At 45.2% G+C, this 26,289-nt stretch overlaps 1 protein-coding gene across 1 annotated transcript in view; it reads left to right on the plus strand.

The window, feature by feature from the left end:
* The window catches only part of Nt5c (5' nucleotidase C), a 54,510-nt gene extending 28,906 nt beyond the window's left edge, over positions 1–25,604 (plus strand). The window contains exons 10-14 of the mRNA XM_084594834.1: positions 217–301; positions 9,109–9,249; positions 11,036–11,122; positions 16,263–16,321; positions 24,616–25,604. Coding sequence (XP_084450960.1) covers positions 217–301; positions 9,109–9,249; positions 11,036–11,122; positions 16,263–16,321; positions 24,616–24,820 — 577 coding nt within the window. The 3' untranslated portion in view covers positions 24,821–25,604. The remainder of the gene's footprint in view (positions 1–216; positions 302–9,108; positions 9,250–11,035; positions 11,123–16,262; positions 16,322–24,615) is intronic.
* Positions 25,605–26,289: the final 685 nt, after the last annotated feature.

The raw sequence follows: 26,289 nt of genomic DNA on the forward strand, positions 1-26,289 counted from the left end.
TCATGGAAGATTGCAGTTTATTGCTGAGCAATAACAGCATGCTGCTCACAAAAGTCTGATGTGAAAGTTTTCTTCTTTTTCCCCAAAAGTTTAGCATTACTCAAAGAGGGCTCCAGCATAGAGTGAAAGGAATACTGGAAATTAGAATTTTGAGTCAAAGTCATCGTTGTGCTGTTATAGTGTGCATGTTGATTCATTGCTGCACTTTTCTTGCAGGCCATTTCGTGTCTACGATCCCGAAACAAAAAGTCAGCTCTGGGAGCGTGTCACCAAGTTGGAGAAGAACAAGGTCTACATTGAGGTTGGTACAGTTGTCACTCAGTACTTCATTTCCTTGGGATCTTCATTAGCGTCTTGTGCACAAGAAATATTTGTTAACAAAAACAAAAAAGAAAACACTCTTTTGGCATGCACTCATTATGTACCAAAATAGGGCATACCAAGATGGGTACTCAAGACTAATGGTGTTGGTGACCATTGAGAGGGAATGGGAAATTTGATTAATGGAGAACGAATCATACTTTATAGCACCTCGTTCATTGCTTATTTTAGTACTTTAAGAAGGGGCTGCAAGTTTTGTGGCCTACTGTGAGTTTGACACGTGAACACAGTTTATATCCAGATATGAAAGAGTGAAACATGGAATGTGTGACATTATTGTGCAAACTCGCGTCTGACATACAAACCCGCATATAATACGAGGTGTAATTTCTGTGTAATAAAAGTTTTAATCCACGTATAATGCAGGCGATGAAAAATCAGTAAAAGTATTTGCATTATATTTCGTGGTTGCCCAGCGAAGTGTACGCGTTCCGCACTTTCACATCCAGCGCCACCTCGCACCAGGCACCAAATAGTGCCAGGAACTTTCATATGCTAGCACTCGTTCGATCCCTTTCTCGCGCCAACATGCTTGATCGAAGAATTTCACACACCATGAGGTGAAGAGCAATTCACATTCGTCCCAACAATCGTGGAAGCCACATGGTCATCAATTTGTTCTAAAACCAGGGAGCAACTTCGAGCTCGGATGTGGGATGGCAGTGCACGAGCTGCCGGCTAGCATGGGTCACATAGCGCTCGGGCCTCTTCACGTTTAACACCGCGCGCAGGCGCAGGACATACTCGTCCAGAGAGTGTTCTCGGACCAGTGTCTTCGCGATCTCTGTCGTCCGGTGTACCTCTGCCTCGAGTCCATTGCTAAAGACATCTTCATCTTCAGTAGCTCTAAACATGAACGATATTCCGCATTTCTCGAAGGCGCGACCAACACTCTCCTTGGGAATGTTGGTCAGACATCCGCGATTGGGCTGTAAAGTGTGATCAGCATGGATGGAGAGGCCCGTGGGAGACCCATGCAATATGCCGAGTGACCCTTTCGCTAACCCTACATTGTGCGATCGACCGTTCGGCCGCGTGTGTATTGTGGGCACCGTGATCATGAGGATCGTGGGATCAGCATGATGAAACCGAAACCATAAAAATGGTCAGCAAACGTCATTGCTAGATAGCACCTCCTTTGGCTGGAAGGCTGATGCTGATAGCGCTGATTGATAACAAGGCCGGAACTCAGAATTTAGGCAGAAAATTTGTTAAAATCCGCATGTAATACGAGGCAAAAATCTGACACAATAAAATCGAAAAAGAAACCTCGTATTATGTGCGGGTTTGTGTGGTAGTAAACCCTCGTTAACATGAACTCACATATCGTGAAAAATCGGTCGAGTCAAAAGTTTTTCATGCCGCACCTTCACCTCCCATAGCTGCTATGTATTAGCTTCTGTTTATCTCGAAGCATTTTTCGGGCGTAATGCAGATATCTCGAAATTTTGACCGGAAGGACCGAAGGCAAAGGTAATTTCCGAAAAGTGATATGTGCTCTGAGCGAGCGCTTGGTTCCTACTAAGTGCCGAATGCAGTCATGTTTGAAGAGCAAATACAAAATTCTCGCGGACGTAGCTGCTTTTCGCCTTGGGAGCAGTCACGTGAGCGCCACTGACACACTTGGGCTGATGTGTCTTATCGAGCAGTCGGTTCGGTGTAGTTCGGTCAGCTGCCCTTCGCACGTGCATACCGGCAAGAGCGATGCAGTGATTGTGTGGTTCTGTTTCGTCGCGCTATGCGCACGAAGTGTTGACTTCAGTTTTTGTTGTGTATGTGGTGTGCGCAACGGACGACGATGTCCCGCCGCAAGCAGTGCAAATCTCTGACACAGGAGAAAAAAGTCGCCTTAATCAAGGAAGTAGACAAAGAAGGAAGGTCCAAAACAAGCATTGCCAAAGAATTGACATCCCCTTGTCGACACTCTTGATAGTATTAAAGAACAGGCAGATGGTCTTGGATGGCTTCAATCAAAGCTTCTCAAGCAAGCGGAAGTAGATTCGGGCCTCAAAATTCCTAGAGGTAGAAGCAGCACTGATGTTGTGGCTCCAGAATGTCAGGGCAGCCAACCTTCCCTTGACCACCCAAATGATGATGGGAAAGGCAGACGCTCTGGCATTGCAGATGGGCAACACAGACTTCAATTGCAGCAATGGCTGGTTTGAACGGTTTAAACAGAGAAATAACATGGTCTCGAAGACAGGCCTCAGCGAAAGCGGCACTGTTGATGAACTGGCAAAACCAGTGCCTCGCTGAGCTGCAAAAGGCTTACGTGGACAAGGACATCTTCAACCTTGACGAAGCAGCACTCTTCTATAAGATGCTGCCTAGCCGCACATACACGCTGAAGGAAGAAGCCTGCACAGCCGCTGAGCAGCATCAAGACAGGGTGATGATAATTTTCGGAGCCAACTTCATCTGCAATAAAAGCTGCTGCTGCTTGTTATTGGCAAATCGCAAAATGCAATGCTCCCAAGAGATGTGACTTACTGCACCAATAAAATGGCCTGGATGACTGTAGCACTCTTTGAAGAGTATGTACATGCTCTTGATCGCAAAATGGCGAAGGACGGCAGGAAAGTGTTGTTTAAAGTCAGCAATTGCTCCGGCCACGGAAAAATTGACAACTTGGAGGCAGTTACGTTGGAGTTCCTGCCTGCGAATATGACGTCCGTGCTCCAGCTGGTGGACCAAGGAGTCATTGAGGTTGCTCTCAAATTCTATAGGAAAAGCTTCCTGTACCGAATTTTGTGTTCTTACGACAGTGGTAAGAGGTATAAAATAGATTACTGGGTGCAGTCCACCTGATCGCCGAAGCCTGGCGACAAGTTTGTCCACTGGAGATTGCGAATTGCTTCGCGCACGCGGGCTTTTCGCGCAGGAGATCGCTCAAACCAGGCACTGATGATTCCAGTGACTGTGATAAACTCTGTGACGAAGTGCGCAATGCTACTGGTTGCGCCAGCGATGCCGAAGTCGACGACATCAGTTTTGAAGAGTATGCGCTACGTCTGTACATCTGTCCTTATTAGAAAACATCTGTGCTTATTTAATAGAACTGTATAAAATGTATTGTTGTTCGTTTTCAGTGAATTCTACTCATATTCATTCACAGGAATGTACAGTCGTGAGCAAAAGTGGTATACAACACTCAGCCGATGGCAGAGCTCGGGAAAATTGCATTGGACAGCCATCTAGAAACAGCTATCTAAAATCGAGACAATAATGGCTGTGCCCCATTTTATCAACATGCATGTGCCACTGTAACTGTCCCTGTCGCTGTCGCTAGATGGCATTTAGATGCAGTTTTTCGAATCTCCGTCACTGGCTGAGTGTTGTATATCACTTTTGCTCACGACCGTACATATGTTCCAACTAATACTTAGTTTCTTTTGCACAATGGGAATGTGTCCCCATTATTGAGCATTGCAGGCTTGTGATGCTTCCATTGGAGGGCCAAAACACAAGCATATGCATGCATGTACACAAAGAGCCCTCCTATTGCCGGGACACCAGTTGTTACATTTCCATAACCACTTGGCTTCCAGGCCTTTTGCAACATTCCTGCCTGGTATTCTGCGCTGCAATTTCTTCGCCTTTAACCGTGTGCTGCGCTCTATAATAGTCGGGATAAATTTTACTGAAAGAGACACAAGATAGTAATTGCTTTATTTTCTTCACAATTTTCTACTCTATTAAAGGACACAAATATAAAATTCGTTAAACTTCAAGGAATGTCAAGTTAAAGAGAACAGCACATATTTCAAGGAATGTCAAGTTAAAGAGAACAGCACATATTTTATGGAACACCAGTTCTTTTCATTGCTTCTGTGACCATCTGCGCTTTGTTATTCCTGTTGTCGAAAGGGGCAGCACATCACCACAGAGTCACTCTCAGCATACAGTTTCGCAAGTTCAAGAATTCGCTTCATTGTCAAACCATGACTCCTCCACAGCCCCATGACTCGATGGGAAAGCAGACTCTTATGCCACTTCAATAAAGTACCCCCATCTCAGACATGGAAAGCTTTGTCCACCTAGTGGAAAACATATCAGGGAAAAAGTCTGCTGCTCTCTATGAAACGTCAAAAAAGAGGCATTTTTCGAACTATTGGACCGGCCAGCGACACGCCACTTAATGCAACTTTGGTTACCATTCGCTGGACGCGGAGGTCAATGGGTGCAGAGGTGCAAGAGGTACGGTGCACACTACGAAAGGTGGCATTTTTACGAGATTGCTTGCCCTGCTGTGAAATTGAAACTCACAGCACGAAGGGATATGTACCGCTTCCGTACAGCAGCATTGCTTCGCAGCCTGTTTTCAGGTGGCTCCATGTGTTCTGCACAGTCGGAAAAAATTATCAGAGTTACACCTCATTTTAGCAAACCAGTAATTGCATTCCATCTTTGCAGTTGTTTGAAAGGAAATGTTTTCTGCAGACCACCAAATACTGTGATGTGGTGGTCAACAGCCACTCTTTTCTAGAAATGATTTTTGACCACTGTGCATCGTCGCTACGAAGCTCATGGAATGAAATCTGAAAGTCTCCAGGCATAAGAGTGCATGTATGCCTCTAACAAACTGCCTGAACATACGTGCTGCTTGCAAGACTTGCAAGTTATGAATGGCGCACCATCAGTTTTACTCAATTATAGTTAAGGTCTTGGTTGTGCTAGGAAGGCAAGGGGGGATCACAGTGTATTGGCAAAAAGTTACTGAGCATCTACTAAAGCAAATGCAGCTAAAGAGCAGACAGGCAGTCTATTGCAGCTGACTTTCTATTGCCATTCATTTTGCAGTCTCTGAGATGTGGCAGGAAAATTGTCTCTCTTTCATGTTGTCGAGAATTGATCGGTATTACATGGCATAGGATGAATTAGTCCTTGATAAACAGGCCGGACTCTGGTTAATTCCACGGCTGTCACAGTCCCTGGCTGCAACTGCTGCAACAAACCCGCGCCTGTCCATCCGGATGGATGGATGGATGTTGTGGCCTTCCTCTTTGTAACGGGTGGATGCTACATTAGAACAATATCCTGGCCTGGCTCACTTTTACCTACTGCATACGAACACATACAAGTACATAGATACACGGTAACATTTTCAGCTATTAATTTGGTCGCACTAGCTTCCACCACTCTCTCAGGCGGCTCTTGGTCTTGGCCACCTCTTTGAATTGACTTGCACTGTCAGAAGCGTGACGTATAATGAAGGCAAGCGCCTGTGGGAGTGTAGTGCCCTCTGTCAGCCCTGGTGTGAGGCCCGCGCGGCCAAGAACCAGGTGGTCGATAGTCTCCTCGCTCACTGTGCACCCTCTGCACGCCATACTTCGCACACTAACATTGTAGTGCTGGCAACTGACCATTCATCTAGAGCTGGCAGCGCCACACCTCGGTGAAATCTGGCAATATGGTCATTGTCATCGGACAGTGCTTCAGAAGTCTTAGTGCAAGCACAAAAAAAAATAGAGGAGGCTCTGACTTGATGCCTGCGATGATGGCACTTGCATGAGTGCCAATGTGGCCGGCACTAACACAGGCTTAGTTGTCACTTGCTTGGATTGCAGCAAACTTTTGAAGCTTTTCGTATGAACTTTTCTGTTCCAATTCTGTGATAAACTGAGATTCATGAAACTGTTCTTGTGTAAGTACAGTTTGTGAGTGGTGGACGTCTCTGTGTTAGACTGTAATGACTAGGCTACCATCTCTTTGGTTGGTAAAAATGGACAGCGCTTATGCTTCAGCAGTGGGCTTTTGGGTCTTTTTTTTGGAATGGCTGCTTTTCTTTACCCTATTGAGATATTTAATTATTTATTTATTCAAGATACCTGCATTACTTACGTTGTCCTGAGAAACATTAATGTAGGGCTGTTATTACATCGAAAGCACTGATAAAATGCAACACAGCAAAACATGACATGGTAAAAAAAAATGCAATAACAGCTCTGGTAGCACATACAAAGAAAGGTATAGGCTATATCCTTGGTTTGTGCAACCAACCACAAGGACTAAGGCACATGACATTTTTCTAAAGCAGCCTGAAAGTTCAGACTTGTGGATACTTCATTCGGCAGCATATTACAATCTGTTATTGTATTGAGGAAAAATGAGTACTTCAGAATATTAATCTGGCAGTTATAATTTTTTATTTTCATGGTATTGTCCTTCTTCCCTGAAACATAGTAAGGATTCTTTTACTACATGGTTTATTGATTTTGGTTTTATTGTTGTAGATGTCATACAAGAACTTTAAATGCAGCATTTTTTTTCGCCGGGGTAACAGTTTCCTCCCCAGTGATTCACGAATTATCATGATAGCATTAAATGTCCCATACTCAGAAAATCCAGCGGCAGTGTTGGGAGCGAGAAATCTGGGACACGGTGCTGGCAAGTGGTAGCTGGCAGCTGACATGGCCGAGCACTGCTTCTTAACTAGTTTGTGTGACTTAACGAGACCACATGATATCAGAAAGTTGGCAGGAGTTGCCAACTCATGATGCTGGAGTAAGAATCAGCCTTCCGCTGCTTTCAGATACCGAGTTAGCCATGCTACACCTAGGCTATGCAGGCACATTCATACAGCTTGGCTAAAGCAGGGCGTTATACAGTCGAACCCGGTTATATCGAACCCGGATATATCGAATTTTGGTTATATCGAACTCACGAAATATCCCCTTGAAAATCCCATGTAAAAGTATAGGAAAGCCGTGTCATATATCGAACTCAATTTCACCGGTCGTTCGATATATCGAACTCCGCACCACGCACTGGAAAGCGTGCCTTCCCCAAAGACGGTTGCATTACCCTTGGCCGTTTGCCGCGTGACGTTTTCAAGCCACGCGCGGAAGGAATGAGAGGGGACAGTTCGGCGACAGCTGGTCCGGGCAGCGCCGCGCCCATTCCCCAAAGGCGCGCGCATCTGCAGTTGTCGTTTCCCGCGCGCCAACACATGACGTTTGCAAGCCATGTGCGTGGGTGTGTGCCCATTCTTTTGCTGAGCTATCTCTCTCCTTCAGCACGCGCGACGCATGCGCCAAGCCAGCTCAGCCCGTTTTCAGACAGCCGTCGGACGCTTTCTCCAGCGTGTGTTGCGAACTCTCTACGTGCGGCGGCGCGGCGGTGGACGTGGCTATGGCGCCTGCGGATGTTAAGAAGCACCAGCTCTCTGTTCCTTTTTTTTTCTTTTTTGCGAGAGTCATCCTTTCCTATCGTTGGGCTGTACGTGCGGCGTAGCGTAAGATATGGCGGCTGCGGACGTTAAAAAGCGGCAGAGATTTTTTTTTTTTGCGGATTGTTTATTCTATTTTATTTTTTATCGTTTATCCTTGCATGTATGAATCAGCGAAAGCACGCGGTCAGCTGCTGCGATCATGACGCCCGCCCCAAGCGCGGCGTGATAAATCGAACCAGGCTTGTGCAATCAAGCCATCACGGGCACTCTGCCAAGTTCGCTCCCCGCCACCGCAGGAGCTATAAAAAGATAAACGCGCCCTGACGTTATCGCTGCGCAGCATCTTGGCACGCTGCCAATGAGCTGTGGATGAGACGACCGAAACGGACTGACGCGCGCCATCGACATGCAACACAGAAACCTTGTTTTGAGCTGCCGCGGTGGCTCGAGCGGCGAGAGGGACACAGTTCCAACAAGTTTGAAAATTTTCGCTCTGTCGCTTGCATGTGAGCGAGCTAGCCTTAACACATTTTTTTTTTCAAATTCTCGGGTGCAAAAATGGAGGGTGGGTTGATTACGCGACAAATACGGTATCGTTTTTTCGCATCATAAGTGCCGTCACAAGCCGATTTCTGTATATCGAATTATCGATATATCGAACTATTTCGCGATCCCCTTCGAGTTCGATATATCCGGGTTCGACTGTATATATCGGGTGGTTGCCTATGCTATTACATTATGTCCTAAAAGGTGTAGCTCAAGTCTACCCCATAATTTGTGTTTTCTTGGAGAGTAGCGGGTGTCACTATAGATAAGAGCAGCAGTATTGAGTACCTGAAACATAGTAGTTAGCCTAACTAATGCCTACATTGTGTAGTTAAGCCTCGATAATGCACACTTAAAGTGCAGCGGAAATCTGTTGATACTACTGTGTTGGGCCTAAAATTAAGGGAAACGATTTTCTTGATGATGATGGGAATGAAAGCACTTTGAACAAACTGGTTGTATTGAGAATAGGCAAGAGTGCATTTTAGTCATATAATCCTCTGAACAATATATACTATGCACAGCTGAAGTTGCAAAGTACAAAAAAAAAAAACTGCGTTAAAAGAGGGAGCATAAAGATGCCTTTTTGCAGCAAATTGCAGCAAAAAAGATGACACTCGAAAAACGAGGATGATTCTTAGTTGCTTTGCAGGATAGTGTTGAGCGGCTAGTTTCGTTTTGTTCAGTTGAGTTTAAACACAAAGTTCAGCTGCTTCTGCTAAGACTATTTCAAAATTTATTCGTAAAAATTGACATGTTCATGGAATATGAGCTTGTAAAATTGTATTTAAACTGTGATCACCTTGTAATAATAAAAGGAGCCTAACATTTTGTGCATTGCTTTACGTACACCAAAAATAGGTAACATGTCTATGATATTGTTATGCATGGATTACATTAAGGGCAGCTCAAATGCTAGTCAGTGATCGGTTGTAAATAAATTCTCCTTGTGATTCACTTTACAAATAAAGCTGTCCTTTTGACTTTTCTCCCCCTTTCCTCTAATCCAGGGCACAGTCACTCAGCTCCAAGCCATGACTGGATGGTGCGGCAACAACGTCCTCTACTTTGGTGACCAGATCTACAGTGACCTTGCCGACCTGACTCTCAACTATGGCTGGAGAACAGGGGCTATCATCTGGGAACTGGCAGTATGTGTTTACCCGTTTTCAACTTCGGGAGCTCTTGTTGTGCAATGTCAGTGCACATAACGAATGCCAAATGGTCAGAATTATTTCACAGGCCTCCATTCCACCCTCTGTCTCTCCTTTGCTTCGCTCCTTTCTTAACCAGTTTCTTTACAGCAGATTTTTGGATGCCCACCCAAGGGGAAGCTTAGCTTACTGGTGTCTCATTAAGCTTTTATCAGCTGAGCTTATATTATACCATGGATAAACAATAGGGGTGTGCAAATATAGAAATTTTCGAATATGAATAGAGTACAAATACATGGGGAAAAAATGTCTTCGAATATCTGAGCAATGGAAAAAAACTGAAAATTAAAAAATAGCAAACCTTGTCCATCATGTTTATTTCAAAGTTCTCATGGTATTTACAAATAAAATTAGAACTATACAGAAGTGTATACGGTCAAGCATTGTGGTGAAGCATGCAGTGTGGTGAAATTGCGGTGAATTCGAAAATTTTCGCCGTATTCGGTAATTTTGGAATACTTTTTCAAACACGAATAGGAATCAAATAACAAACATATTCGATTCATAATCAAATATTCACACACCTGTAATAAACAATGATCTAGACAGGGGAAAATGAAGCAGCCATAGATATGTAGGTGCACTTGATGCCTTATTTGTGTCTGTATGCCAGAACTTGTGTTCAGCATCTCTGTTGTACATTCCCCGGGCTAACGATAGCTGGGTGCATACTTTGTGCATGCTATAACACATGACATTACATCTGTGTGAATGTAAATTTTCTGTGCTTTCTGAATATATTGTCATATGTGGCAGGTGGCTATGGGGCTACCCTATCTATAATAGAGTGGCCCCTCACAGTTGGCAACTTGGGGCGCAAGATTTTGCTCGGCCTCATGCAGTATGCCACGGTCGTCCAGAATACGGGTGTCATGGGCAGTCTTGTGAATAACAGCGTTGGGGTACTGAAGGACCCCTTAATGCTATCGCATCCCACACTTAACCTCGGTGCCATTCTTTCCTTATCCTTGGGGCCAACTGTGATAGGGTGACCCCTTGGTCCTCCAGCCAGTTTTGGGGTGCAAGATTCTGTTTGGTCTTGGGTAGCTTTCCGTGGTCATACTGAACATTGACGTATCAAACATTTTGGTGAACGGCAGCTTAGGGGTATTGAGGGTCCCCTTAATGCTATTGTGTCCTGCCCTTAAACATGGAGTTTAATCGTTCCTCCAAATTTTGTTGCGTGTTCAGAAAATTATCCTGCAGAGTTAATCAATGAAGGGGAGAAAGAAAAACAAAACAGAACAAGTAGGTTTTATGTACTGTTTTTTATGTTAGAATGCGCAGCACTAATGAATTGTTCTGCAGAATTGTCAGGAATTAGCATGTTTTATTGCGCTTTTATTAGTTTTTATAAAATTTCTTCTAGTTGTTGCTAGCTGTCACTGCTCAACTGAAAGGTGTGGTAATCGCGCTAAAATTCATTTTCATAAAATTTCTCCGATTGGGCTCTCGGTGACACTGCTCAGCTGGAAGCACTGTGCACTGTGGGGCAGTGGGAGTGTACCATTGACAGAACGGATGTATGCTTTTCTCTTACGCCGGGAATGACATAGACGGCAGGTTTTCTGTGATGTAGAGGGTTGCGCTCAAATTTCGCATTGTGAGTATTGTCGTAATCGTCAGCAGTTTTTTGTTCCTTTAACCGAAGGAGCTAGCAGATGGCATCAGTGAAAGCTCCATAAACTGGGCTGCGCTTTATGTGCTGCCTTTCTTTCCTCAGAATGAAATCAAGATCCTGAACTCTGAGGAATTCCGGCACACTGTCAGTTGGCTTCAGTCTCTTCAGCACTTAATCGAGGAGATGCAGGTAAGTCTCGCGCACATGTTGACATGTGGTTTCCATTTCTTGTCTTAGTGGAATGCAGTGATGATCACCAATGTGATTTAAAGCTTCCAGATAGTTTTGTCTTGGTGCGAACTTCAACACGTATAAACATATTATAGATGTGACTCAGAGGCCCTGACGAAATGCATGTCTGTTACTTTATTTAATGTGGTAACCTTTTCTTCTGCAAGCGCAGCTGTAAGTGCTTTGTCAGTAATTAACGCCCATTTGTATTTCATTACCAGTGAATCAGATGCTGCAAAAAATCAAAGTAAATGCTACAGAAAGCCAAGATAAACTGTAAGCGACTCTTGACCATGCAAGAAAACCACATTACATCACTGAAAGAGGCCAGAAATTTATGTCCACAGTATAATATTCACCAAAAAAAAAAAAAACACTGAGAACTTTGTTCTGAAGTCAGCACCTGAAAAAGTCTGCTAAATTTTCAAGGATATAAACAGCATGTCAAACCAGTAGTTAGTTAGTTCGTTTGTTCATCTGTCCATCTGTTATTTTTACGGGTAAAGTTATGCCACATGACCTTAATGACACTTAAGTTTGCATGAGTGTTAGTAATGCTTGGAATCATAGTTGCTTGAAGACTTCCAAGCGATGGAGTTTCTTAAATGGCAGTATCTGAAACGGGCACAAGGTAGTTAATGATGTGCTGGGGGCAAAACATGTCACAGGAGTAAAGAACAATAAATTCATATATTAAACAATGCTTCTTGGTAATCTGCCCTCTTTCTTAAGCTTTAGCATTACACATGACTGATTAACCTGAAGCAGTTTGTTGATGCCAGTTTAACATGGTCCATGTTTGTTACCACACTTTATGCGCTGAGGTTATCAGAGATCTCGCACATCTTCTTGTGTTTTGTTGAGCTTCTAATCTCTTATATACTGGTGCAGCATACCTGCATACCTAGTACTTTACTAATGCAATATCATTAGGGATCCTTATATACTGGTGCAGCATACCTGCATACCTAGTACTTTACTAATGCAATATCATTAGGGATCCCATGTCTCAGAAAATCTGGTGTTGGCTCCAGCATTGATGGCCGTGAGTGATGAATCCTGATGGGAGCAAAAAGTTAACGAAATTCAGAAGCAGGTCAAGAAAAGTACAGATTTGCGCCAAAATTTTCAGGGAGGCTTTTGCAACCAAAGGAAAGTAATTGAATTAGAAAGAAAATTGGGTTAATTTGAGTTGTGGTAGGATTCAAACCCTGGACCTTCGCATTGCAAGACGGGCATGCTACCTATATATAGGCCATGAAACCTCGTTGGTTCTGGCTGTATAAAGGCAGACCTAATGAGTGTATGGTAGTTTTTGACGAATTGTGGGAGTAATTGTGGGTGTGATAAGTAGGAATTAGGTAAGTGTGTGAAATTAACGCTGAATGTTGATCGAAGTGCAAGGGACGATGCTATTTGAGACATCATCATTCCTCTTTAAGGAGAGTGGAGCCAACTGCACGGCTGCTGATAGACTCTGAAAATTAAATGAAAACATGCCCCTGAGGAGATGAGAGGCACACTTAACTGTCTTGCTGCGCGATGGACACGTCAGACATGCTGGGAGGGAAGAGAAGAAGATGGAAGAGGAAAAACAAAAAGAGAAAAAAATACTACTATGGTGGCCGGCTGCAAACTGAAGTCATCATTCTGCTCCCGCCTCTCTGTACTAAACGGGAAAGAAGTCCGAGAGCAAGCTAAAGGATATTATCACATGCATTGTATGACTTGTCTCAGTGACATCAGTTGTTGTCATTGGCATTGCCCCTCATGGATAGGCGGAAAAAGTGCGAGTTTGCGCACAGGCTGCCAAATTGGCTGTTGCTATACGTATTTTTACCTCAAATCCATATAAGCCATCTGGAGTTATAAAGATGGTGTTTCACAATAGCATTTATCAACTTCAATTTGTAAATAACCGCTTCGCAGATTCATGGACAAAGAGTATCGTGCATAATGAAGACGAACCAGAGAGTCATTATTTCAGGGAAAGGGATGAAAGTCCTTTTTTTGTCACATTGTTCAGCTTTTTGCAGTTGACACAGAAACATAAAGACCCTTCTTTCTTCTTTACTAACACAACAGGAGACACAGAAACATAAAGACCCATCTTTCTTTTTTACTAACACAACGGGAGAAGCCCAAGAACTTGTGGAGGGCTGTATGATACTACCATCATCAAGCATCTACTGGACTTATTGGCAAATTGCATCTCTTGCAGTTGAGGACACTCAGTAGGGGTGTTGCTGCACGGGTCATTCAGTGTCTCTGGTTATAATGTGATTCTTGGCGACAGTCGTCTGGCCGAGTTTTGATGAAAGAGTGAAACAGTCTGCGAAAGAATGCAGGAAGGCCGAAAGGCTCAACTTCTTCGACGTCAACAACTTTTCGTTAGTGCTGACCCTGCTAATGAGAGCAGGCACCAGAGGGTGAATGTCGGCAGAAATCTCACAGACAGAGGTGCACTCATTGGGAGCAGTGATCTCTGAAATTAGCAATTGAGTTGTGTGCTATGAATTGGTGAGTGGTCCCATCACAAAGCACAGCAATACCTCAAGCTACACAAATTTGTCTCCCAAGCAGCAAAGATAAGTTCCATTCAGCAATGCTCTGAGCAGTACAGTTTTCCTTACCGACAACTGTGACTAGCTTGTTGGCTCAAGAAATTAGGCGAACATTGTTATAGTAGATACATAAAACATGACGGATTGTTTATCATGGTTGGCCAGGAGCACTGAGAAGGAAAAAAGATAACTAGGAGCTCGCGAAGATCAATAACTGCTCCATATTCGCGAAGACAGTCTGTCCCTAGGATCACTTGCCTGGAGCACTCACCCACAACAATAAAGCACACTGGAAAAGTAGCCTTGCGGATTCCAACTCGAGCATTGCATCTCCCACTTGGTGTGGCTGAATGACCACCTGCTGTATTATTCTATGAACCATGCCACGGCATCATTACGTTTTTCAGTGCAGGGGCCAGCTCGCTACTCATACTCGTAACTGAGTACCTGAAATGGTGGAAAAAGAAATTGTTGAAGAAAGACGGCAGGGTGACAGCTGCAGTACCTGATGTCGGTGGAAGATGTTCGAAAGTGCGATCAACAGCGCTCCCTTCCCCTGGCGGTCGCTGTTCTTAGTTTCTCTGATGCGGACTTGGAGAGTTGTGCCTGGCCAACTCGAAGGACACAGGATGGTTTTGGTAAAAAATGTCATAGAGAAGATGACCGGAACTAGTGTGGGTGAGTGGGGGAAGAGAAACAACCAGTGATGTACTCCTGGATTTCTTGCGGGTGTTCGCCATAATGAGGATGAGCAGCATCAGCATGAAACCCTACAGGCCCAGTCGACTGTAAGAGCAGCTCCTATATGAACGTCTGGCTCTCCGCACTAAGAACAAAGAGGTTGGCAGTTGTCCACCAAATGACCGCCCTCCATGTAGGCTGCCAGTCCTGGTAACGGGGTGCAGAGGTCCAGAAGTGCTGCTGCGATGGATTGGGCTCATGAGAAAAATGGGTCGGAGTAGGAAAGGACAGCGTAGGAAAGGACAGGAGGGTCAGGAGGCGGTGGTGCTATTGGCTGCATCACATGTCGTAGCTCATCATGGATAATGTTCGAAACGGCAGTGGGAGGTGCCTGGAGGCACACAGGGTGAAGGTGTTGCAACGCCTTCCGAGCAATACGTTGCACAAGCTCCTGATGTGAATTGTCGCCAATCTCGCGTGGGAGGCTAGGACAGCCAACAGCTGAGAGTTGCAGCGTGCAGTCATACTTGCTGCAGCGCCTGCTCCATGGTGGTAGCTTCACAAACAATTCATCTACGGCAGTGGGTGGACTGCGAGTGAGAACAGCAAATTGATTTTTCTTTACTCTGTTCACACCTTTTTGGTTCAGTGCACTAAAACAGTCGAGTCATATCGTTCGCAAGCATCTTGACACACTCATTAGGCTGCTGTATCTGACACTGAAAAGCTTGTTCGGCTTTTCTGTTTTGTCCGGAGTTGTCATAGTCTCGAAGGAGCTGTCCACAAAATTCCTGCTGAGCCATGAGGGCCGACCCATGGTTCTCAAATGTCTTGCCAGAGTCCTCAAATGCGAAGTGCACGTTCCGCAACTTACAGTGGTTGTTTCACTCGCTGTAGGCGGTGGCATGGTCATAGTGATCAAGCTAATCTTCTATGTCCTCAAACGGATAGCCATGGAAAGACCTTGGCTTGCGGGGTGAGTGAATGACGAACGGGGCACCTCTAGCGTATGGTATGGTAGGTCCTTGGTGTGGGCTGCCATTGTGAAAGACATTTTGTCAATGGGAGGGCTCAGTTGTGTCTTCACTCTGCTTACTTTGGTCAGGAGCAAAGGGCATAGATGTACCCAGCACCTCTAACAGTTGTCGTGCGTGAATATATGAACACCAGCAGCTGGCTCCACAGCTTGCACATGCACACACGCTTTGTCCTCTTCGTCTTTCCACGAGGCGCAACGTTGACGCCAACTACTGATGCCGGTAACACAAGTCGCATAATGCATATGTGACACTACTAGCATATACAGTAAGATTCACAAGGATCTTGAAACAGCAGTCTTTGAATTGATCTAGCATATGTGGTACAGTAATAACTATGCAGATGTCCAAGATTGCACTAGAATAGTAGGTGTGGGCACTTCTTGGCTGACTCGGATGACCGCCTGTGGATAGTGTTGGTGTTGAACTCCAACATGGATCTCTGGATCATGCTTGATGTGCACGTGTGTGTGTCCTACGTGGCCGAGTCTACTATAGACAAGGCAGACTGAGGAATATCAAACTGCTGTTGCTGTAAACTGGTGTGTTGAGTATTGAGCAAGGGATGCGAATAGGACTCGATACCAACATCACATTCTACTCCTAAAGGCTGAGGCAGCGGTCCCCTAACACTTAGTAAGGTGTTTAACAGTTTCAGATTGCACATGTAAGAGCTCTAATACTGAAATACTGCACAGTGTTGCAGCCGGGATAGAGGAGACAGTTTGCAGGTTAAGGTTCATTCTTATGCTTTCGTACGATTGTCTTTATCTTTTGCAATGATTACTGTGGTCTGCTGGCTTGTTTTCTTTTCAGGATCATGAGGACATTGAAGACTTTATTGAGCAACTCCTGCAAGAACGTGATCAGCTGAGGTGAGTTCATTGCGAAGTCACTGAAACAATAAGAAAATATATGCTTAATGCACTCTGTATAATTGCTTGAGGGTCTTGTAGAAGTGACCTTTCAACTTTGTTTAAGGATGTATTTTTACCTTATTTATACATTCTTCCTTAAACTCAATTCAACCCAACTCAAGAGAAGGTTCGTGTTCTTGTTTAAGCCTTTTTATTGTTTGATAAACATAAAGGTAAGCTGGGCTGGTCGCAGTTTTAGAATGGCAGCTTAAGGATCTGAGTGTGCAGTTAGCCTTGTTGGTAAGTCGAACCTGAATACTACTATATCAAATTTGAAGATTTGGTTTGGTTTGGTTTGTGAGGTTTAACACTCCAGAGTGAATCGGGCTAGAGGGATGCTGTAGTGAAGGGTTCCAGAAATTTCAGTCCCCTCTGGTTCTTTAAGAAGCGCTGAAATTGCACAATACGTGAGCGCTTTGCTTTTCGCCTCCATTGAAATGCAGCTGCCGTTGCCGGTATTGAACGCGCATCTTCGGGTTCAGCAGTTGAGTGCCCAATTGCCACTTGGCCACAGTGGCAAGACCGAACTTAAAGGAGTTTGCCAAATACTCCAATACTGTATGCATAATTCTCCATAGAAAAATCGGGGTAGCATTGCTTACCTGTAACCTAGAAGAAAAAGAATACATTACACGCAACTCGCTGCAAGCGTGCCAGCGGTGCACTGTTCTCTAGACATTGCAAGGTCTAAGCTCCTTCGCATCGAAGCTGTTTTGGATGGTGCTTTGGAACTAGCCAGTGCCTACCACACATATACCAATCTGCTACACGTCTACCATAATTGAAGCAATCGCTCGAAGAAGTTGGTGTAGAGTTGCTTTCTGCTATGATTTCAGCAGCTAAGCTTGGCTTGAGAAAGTCGTAGCTAGGCTTCAGCTAGATTAGTTGGCTTTACCACATGACACTGATGCGGCATAGAAAATGAATACAAGAAACCCAAGGCCACCCTCAAGCATGCGCCACGTTTGTCTCCTCACACTGTCGAGCAGTCTCGGCACAGGTGGCAGGTTCCTAAGGCGGTGAATGTGACCAGTCTCCACCGGTAGGAAGCGATGAAAGAGTGCCGTACAAGAAGCGCCACTTACAAGGATGCAGCGTGCAGTTCAATATATTGAACGTTCAGCAAAACTGCAGTTCTGCGTACTTGTACACAGGTTTTCAAATGGGCTGTCCTATGCATTTGAAATAGCCAGTAACTCAAAATATCTAAGTTCAATATATCCAGGATCCACCACTCTGTGTACAGTTTGTGTGTATTTTCCAAGTCAGATTGTTTCTTATGTGATTGCCTAGGTATTTGTACACTGAAAGCAACAATAATGAAATGCCATTAAGGAAACAGTGAGGGATGTTATTGCTAAAGCAGCTAGAAAAATGCGTATGCTTGCACTTTGTAGTGTAGAGCTTCATCAACCTGCCACTGCAGCATAAAGAAATTGTTAATATCAGTTTTTAAATGACCAATTTGTGAATTAATGTTAAATTTTATAAAATGATGTCAGACACCTTAGTAAAACCTAAAAAGTGCTGCCTACAAGAAAGTTATCATCCTCAGCACAAAAACAATTAGTGAAAGATAGTCGTTTGCGCACAAGAGAGGTTTTTGGAAGCTATGTCGACTTGAACCTAAAAAAGTTGTTATATTGAAGAAAAGTAACAAGATGTGATGCTCAAGATGTTTGTAAGTTACTGTGGCTAAATGTCATGGGCCTGCGGTTAAAAGGCAACTCAGGAGGTTTTTCGACATTCGAATATTCTAGTAAAAATTTTACCATAGGTTCTCCTCTCCATCCTGACTCATTCTACAAAATTTAGGCACCATGGCTTAAGTTGCGAGTATTTCTGCGGGCAACACTGAGTTTCTGACGTCACAAACAGTATACTGGCATTACTGTCCACTTCCCATGAAATTGTAAGGCTTATATTGAACTATCTCAGACATTTTATGCAGTGCGTCATGATTTCCGTACTTTATTTTCTCCATCCAACGCACGTACGAGTGTTTTTCTAATACTGAGTGTGACGTCACCATTTCGTCAACTGGGACGTAGTTTCTGGCCATGAAAGCAGTTTCGGTTTCGATTTGCTGTTTTTCTTTTTTAAAAATGCTTCTAATTGTAATTTCGAAAAACGGTTTTTTGTGTTGGAGTCGAGACATGCCGGGGAATGTAATTCAACTAAAAACACAAATTGATGAAAACATCACCGGAGTTGCCCTTTAAGTTGTGAAGGAGTGCTACCCGATTTCTACACAGGAACCACCTTCCCTTCTGTACTATCATGATGGATGAAACAGCACTGCAAAGAGGGCACAAAGATTTCGCAAAGAATTGTGGATCTGTAAAAGTTTTTAAGAAAATGATCGTGATCCTATCAATTCCTGAGCAAGCAGGCTTGTTGTGCTTCTCAATACAACAGGATGCACCTGTGGAATCAGTGAGTAAAGGCAAATAAGCATTCGTTGCCAAAGACAGCCTACTGTGTTCCATGAGCAGGCAGGCTTAGCAGGGGACAACACAAAGTTAGGCAGATGAGGTTAGGAAGTTTGCAGTAATGAGGTAGCTGCAGCTGGCACATTGGAGATGTTAACGCTAACATGAATCATCGGCAGCATACTGAGACTGATGTCACCATCACGAAGCACTGGCCATTGGGTGCGAGATCATGCTCTCTCTGTGTTTGTGGCGGCTGAGGATAGCTGGTGAACCTTCCAATTTGACTGCTTTTTTGCATGTGCCCGATATCACCGCATAGACAGCATGATAGTGAAGGGGACGAATCTCCGCATTTTAATCTTTGTTGCGGCATCAAACTTTTTGAAGTTTTCTTGTAGCTTGCCTACGCGGTGATCTGGCAGAAACGAAGGAGGAGGTAACAAATTTGTTAAAGGATAGGGATGTCAGGCCGAGGAGCGAGCTACGTTGGGACCCATGGGATCAATACCTTGGCCACTAATTCCGCTAGCCTAACTTGTTCTGCATGTACTAACCATCTCAACATCTTCCACTCAAAAAGCAGTCAAGCTGAACTGCACACCAAACCAGTGATTCACGTTAGGTATGGGGTTGGCTTTACCTAGGTGCACCATTGTCAATTTGCAGGCACTTGAAGCTAATGGGACAACTGTGTCCTGCTGTCATATCAAAGGTTCACAACTGTGAACTTTCAAGGCATAGGGAAAAAAAAAACAATTTTCTTGATTACAACAAGTTGTCTAGGCTTGGCTAGTTACAAGCCCGGTGGCCAAGCATACCATCATGTGACTGAACTATTTGATGGAATGACACTTACAGACTCTCGATCTCTGTTTCTTGATTGCTGAGAAATTTTTCACCAGATATTTGTCACTAGATATAGCCACTTGGCTGCGTACTGGTGCTCCTTTTCTTTTTTTAATTCTTTCAAAGCATCATTTAATGTTACTGACCTCATTATGCAACCTTATCATTTTCATGTACCTTTGCTGACAAATGCGAAGGTTTAGCGGATAGCAAAACAAAGCCATCAAGCTCATCTCTGCCTTCCATGATCCGAACTGATGGTGTGTTACGTTTACATGGTGTGTAAACGTTTAGTGAATGCATAGCTAATTCTAGTGCTGCTTTTTGTTGACCATGTGTTGAATGCTGAACAGTGAATTTCTCGCACCGCTCTACAGGCAGCATGGGGTTCACACAGTGACGAGCGGATGGGCATGCATGAAATTGGATAACTTTTTTCCGTAGACAGAGCGCGAGATGTGTAGATCAAGCATACATTTCTGCGTTAAATCGAGTTAAGACCATGCTGTAAAGGCATTAATTTCTTTATTCAAATATTTTTCACTTGAATATGCTTTGAAGGCCAAATGCTGTAGCATGCATTGAATGCTGTCATCACCATATTGCTGCAATGTTATCTTACTGGCGCCGCCATGTGGCGAGCTCGGGAGACTGGCACGCGCTCGTCTTCGCTCTCGGTGCTCGCCCACCAGTCGGTTCCGTGCCTGATCGTGCCAGTGCTTTTACTTAGTCCTAAGTAAACCTGCTGAACCAGTTTCACTGGCTTCTGTGACATTTTTAGTGGAGGTGCTGGGTAGATCCCATGTACGAAGAGCCTCTGGCTGCCCCCTACGCCCATCTACACACCGTGGACACGACACCTGTGCACAAGGCGGGCCGTCGCTTGAGAGGCTTAGCACCCGAGTGTGGTCCTCTTGTTTCCCCACCGCGAACCACGATGACTACAGCGGCAATTCAGACCACCACTCAGCTTCCCGTGAGAGCCCAGCAGCTGATCTGCCATACTCCATGTATGCCCACGCCGTTTCATGGCGACAAGTTCGAAGACGTTGACGACTGGCTGACCAGCTACGACCGGGTCGCTGTGTTTAATGCGTGGGACGAGGAGCGAAAATTGCAGAATGTTTATTTCGCACTAGAAGACGCCGCCAAGATGTGGTTCGAAAACCATGAGGCTACCATTTCCACCTGGCAGGATTTCCGGCGGCAGCTGCTCGCAACATTCGGCAACAATACAAGAAAAGAGATGGCCGAACTCGCTCTACTGTCCCGAGCACAGCGGCCTAATGAAAGCGTCGCCATGTTTGTGGAAGAAATGACTCGCCTTTTCAACCGGGCGGATCCGTCCATGTCGGAGGTAAAGAAGGTGCGCTACCTTATGCAAGGCGTCAAGGAGCAGCTGTTCGTTGGCCTTGTACGTGACCCTCCACGTACTGTTGCTGATTTTACGAAAGAAGCAACAAGCATCGAGCGTGCCTTGAATCAGCGATTTGCACACCTTGATCGCTCTGCGAACATCGCTGCCGTAGACTTCCGCTTGCCAATGGCCGAAAACGACAGGGAAGCCCTTCGCGAACTTATCCGAAGCATCGTGCGCGAAGAGCTGCAAAAGCTGCCCTCTCTCGAACAACATCCACGTGTTGGGGGCATCTCGGATATGGTGCGCGAAGAGCTCCGCCAAGCAGTGCCATCAGTACCGTCACCCCAGCCGCCTGCACCACAGATCATGACGTACAGCGACGTGTTGCGTACCCCTGCGCCTGAACAATTGGCACCCTGCAACCCTGCTCCTCCCGCACGTCCTCCACCGCAATATCCAGTTTCGACTGGTGTGTCTGAACCTCGACCACCCGTTCACAAAGCACACGCGTGGCGCACGCCGAACAATCTGCCTTTGTGCTTCCACTGCGGCGAAGCCGGTCACGTTCTGCGCCACTGCCCGTACCGTCGGATGGGCTTGCGCGGATTTTCCCCGGATGCCCCTCGGCCGCGCTATGGCGAACGACCTCGGGATATCGACCAATACCTCAGCGACCACGTCCCACCTGCGTCCCTCCAGCGACGCCAGTCCAGGTCACCACCGCCGAGACAGTTTTCAACTAGCCGCCGTTCTTTCCTCAGGCAATCCCCAAGTCCGCACCGGGAAAACTGAAGACGGCGACCCTCGGGGGTAGGGCCGCCGTCGATAGACATTACGACCAACATCCTCCGCTCACCGATGCGATTGCACATACCGACCTCCGACCCTTCGCTCCGATCAACAATCCGACCACTTTTCGACGATCGCCGAAGCTTTCCTCCGACGCCCCCAATCGACGCACCGCACGACCAACGAGTCCGACGACCTCCCGACGATCACAGAAGCTTACCTTCGACGCCGTAATTCGACGCAGCGAACGACCCTTTCAGCCCGACGATCCCTGACAAGCCGCACTTTGTCGACGGTGAGCTACATTCCGCCGAAATACTGATCGTCGTTGATAACTACAACACGACTGCCCTTGTAGATACCGGCGCTACCATTCTGCGAAAAGTCCTGACTCCTTGGCACGGAGCCCCGATAAAGACAGCCGGAGGGCACGTGGTAACGCCGCTCGGAGTGTGCACCGCTCGCGTCGAGATTCACCACGTAACTTTCTCGTGCTGCTTTGTTGTGCTAGCAGAGTGCTCCAAGGACCTGATTCTCGGCCTTGATTTTCTTAGAGAAAACGACGCGATCATCAACCTCCGTGACTTCATGGTGACGTTTTCCACTCACCGCGCAATTTCCGACGAGTACAGACAGCACAGCGACGACTACACAGACAGGCCAGTTTTCGGAGTGTGCGACGACCATGTCACTCTACCTCCACGCACCAGCATGTTTGTTACAGTGCAGTGCGACAACCCCCCCGCCTTTCAAGGCCTCGCAGAAACGAACGTGAATTTATTGTTGAGCCTACAAGTCTGCGTTGCTTGGGGGGTCTTCGCCTTGAAAAGTAAACGAACTGAACTGCTTTTAATGAACTTTAGTGCCGAATACCGCCATTTACCGCAAGGTACAGCTATCGCTTATTTTGACGAAGTCAGTGCGCCATCCGCCCATTGCGCCCTTTCGCTGGCCAACGAGAACCCTCCCGAGAGCACTGGACATACTGTTCAAACTGACGTGAATCCAGCTTTGTCTCTTACCCAGAAACGCCGCCTTCAAGCAATTCTGGAGACTTACCGTGACTGCTTTGCCGTCACTTCCAAAGTGAAACAGACGTCCGTAACCAAACATCGAATTATAGTTGATCCCACCGAGCGCCCTATCCGCCAACACCCCTACCGAGTATCGCCGAAAGAACGAGAGGCTATTCGGGCGCAAGTTGATGAAATGCTTCGCCATGATGTGATCCAGCCGTCCACAAGCCCATGGGCGTCACCAGTTGTGCTGGTCGCTAAAAAGGACGGAGCACTCAGATTCTGCGTTGACTATAGGAGGCTTAACAAAATTACGAAAAAGGACGTCTACCCATTGCCTCGAATTGATGACTCGTTCGACCGACTTCGCCACGCCCGATACTTTTCATCGCTCGATCTACGCAGCGGGTACTGGCAGATCGAAGTCGACGAACATGATCGAGAGAAGACCGCATTCATTACTCCTGAATGAGTTCGGTCATGCCTAAAAGTTGTTATTAATGCACTGAATGAGCAGTGGGCAACATAAAGCTCATGACCACCACAAAATTCCTGTTGAAGATGGTGGTCTGTGGATTTGTAGATTTAGTTCTATGATATCATGTGTAGTAGTACTGCTGTCATGTGCTACATTTCTGTATTTCAGAGGCCCTGGCTTGGGGCCACTAAGAGTAGTAAAACCTCGTTACAAGAGACACTCAAGAGACCTGAAAAACATGTCTCTTGTAAGCAAGGTCTCTTGTAACCAAAAATTCTAAAAGCACTGTGTTGATCAGCTTACTGCACATCAGCATAAAATGCATTCACATGCATTAACAGGAAATTGTTCAGGAAAGCTTAAAGAAGTTATTCATACTAGTATGTATCTTTGTGAGTGCAGAGTGTATTCCTTCCCAAATTCTGGAGGTAAAGCACTTCACTTTGCAAGCCTTCCTATTGCTCTAATACCTTTGAGGCACTTGTACATGGTCGTCACCCTCAGGTGATTCACAAAGAGAAAGACATCAGGAGTCTATGCTTTCATCTTGTGATCAAATTTTAACAGTGAGGAGTTAAAAATGCTGAATGTCATTCATGCATTTTTGATTTGCTTCATAGGTAACAGTAATGCGATGCCATTTTGACTTTCCAGTCATGGGGAAGTACTCCTCAGTTCCTGACATACACAACAAAAAGGACACTGATATGGAATAGAATTTAGCTAAGGGAATCTGAAGTGCATCATGTATGAGTTGGTACATTCCAGATGCATTGCTTGAGCACACCTGGGTTGTGTCTCTTCTAAATAGTGAAGAATTTACTTCACGAACCTGAAAAAGTTGCCCTTAGTGACCGAGTGTCTCTTGTAACCATGTCTCTTCTATGCAATGTTGTTAACATGGCAGACATAGGAAAACCAACCAAACCATTTTCAAATGTCTCTTATAACCAAGTGTCTCTTGTAAAAGTGTCTCTTGTAACGAGATTTAACAGCTACAAAAAGGTTACCTTATTGCAAGCACCCTAGTTGTCAGTTTTAGAAAGGCAAGTTTACAACTGTACATATGACTCTTTTTTTCTACCTTTCTACCTTGAGCTAAAATTCCACGAGTTAACTGATTAGTTCTAACTAATTAATTTAGTTCAACACAGTGAAAAATGTGCTGAAGGTTGTGCCGCACCACTCCTGCCAGAAGGTGCACTCAAAACGTCTGCTGCATCCTTTTAAAAAGCCTGGTTCATTTCCATTTGAACACCTGATCTACAACTTATGCTACCGTTTCTTTTTATTTCTGATTATTCTTCCTTCTCTCCGTTGCTACCCAGGAAAACCACCAAGTCCCTGTTCAATGCCAACTTCGGAAGCATCTTCCGCACGCATCACAACCCGACGTACTTCTCGCGGCGGCTTTTCCGCTACTCAGACATCTACATGTCCCACGTCACAAATCTGCTCAACTACTCACTGCGCCACACTTTCTACCCACGACGTGGAGCCCTCCCCCACGAGTGCCACACACCACACAGCTAAGTGTTTCATTCTTGACCAAGCATGTCGGAGCATGCCACTGCCGCGTGGTATAGAGTGCCACTTAATTCATCCATACACTGGCAGCATATGGTGTAGGAAAAATGAAGTTAAATGTTTCAGGTGCTGTCAGTACTAAGCGCTGGTAGACTGCGCCCTAATTTGAATGTGTGACATCGAGCAATCATGGGGATCTGAGCAAGGGCTTGGCAAAATGAATGGCTGACCAAACAGTGTCACGAGAGGTACAGCAACCTTTGCTATTGAAGCGTGTCTCACTTACTGTTTGGGGAACCAGTTACTCGAGGGCAGGGTATCATATACACTGTCGCAGTGGTGGAATGGAGTTTGGGGGCTGCTAGCAGGTGATATGGTAGTCCCCAAACTTCATTCCATCTTTGAGATGGCACTTGTATATGACATCCTGCTCTTGAGTAACTGGTTCTCCTAATAGCAAGTGAGACATACTACAGTAGCAAAAGCTGCTGCACCTCTCGTGACACTGTTTAGGCAGTCATTCATAATGCCAAGCTACCTATTACCACTGGCTACTGGTGATGCTTGCCTCAGCCCATGTAGCCATCTTGGGCGTCTTGAATATACCATTATATTAAGCTCTTGCCAGACAGGTTACTCAGCGCAAGGCTTTGGATACACCAGGTTATTATGTTCTGCAGGTTTTATGAGCTACCACCAATTTATGGTGTAGTGTTGGCGGCAGCTGCTTTGTGTGAGGAAATTGCAGTGTGCATACAGCATGCACGGATGTTTAATTTTTTTTTTTCAAGTGTTGCGGTACTATCATAAATGATGGTCATGTGAGTCAAGAGATGGTGTTAATACTGGAATGATGTTTGGTTTGATTTGAGGCCTGGTACCTAGTATTTCTATCTGGGGACAAATTTTTCAGTATGGATTCCAGCGCTCGAAATCTGGGTAAAATTTGGGATTTTAATATTTAGTTGAGTAAATTGCAGATTAGCCTTCGTCAGTACCTTGCAAATCAAGTCGTGCGACCTGGCAGAGGAGTCTGATGAGGTTTTTGTTTGTGCAGCATGGCATAATGCAGTTCTTATTAATAACTTGGTATATACTGATTGCATGCATCGTTCTCTTTAGAAAAGCCTAAAGAATGTAAGCGCAGCCAGTAGAGGTGAACAAGACAGATGTTATAATAAAAGCTGCTGCAGCTTGTTGCCAACACAGCACGTGAGGAAGTATAATGTAGTTGTTACAAGTGGCACACAAATGTGTAATTAAAGGAGGCTGGGAATTATGTGTTTTTCAGGGTAATATTTAGCTTGTATGTGCTTTAACATAAGAATGGATGAAGCATTTCTACTCAAAGTGATTGCCTTCTGTTGTAGAAATGGATGTTCAGAAGTTGTTGCTTTCCGTTTCCTTGCAGTGCCAGTGCTCAGTATTTGTAGCTCTTTATTTTCTTATTGTTTATTATTTTGGTTTCTACTACA

Source organism: Amblyomma maculatum, chromosome 2, assembly GCF_055883805.1.
Source record: "Amblyomma maculatum isolate TAMU_Amacu chromosome 2, ASM5588380v1, whole genome shotgun sequence".
Classification (NCBI taxonomy): Eukaryota; Metazoa; Arthropoda; class Arachnida; order Ixodida; family Ixodidae; genus Amblyomma; species Amblyomma maculatum.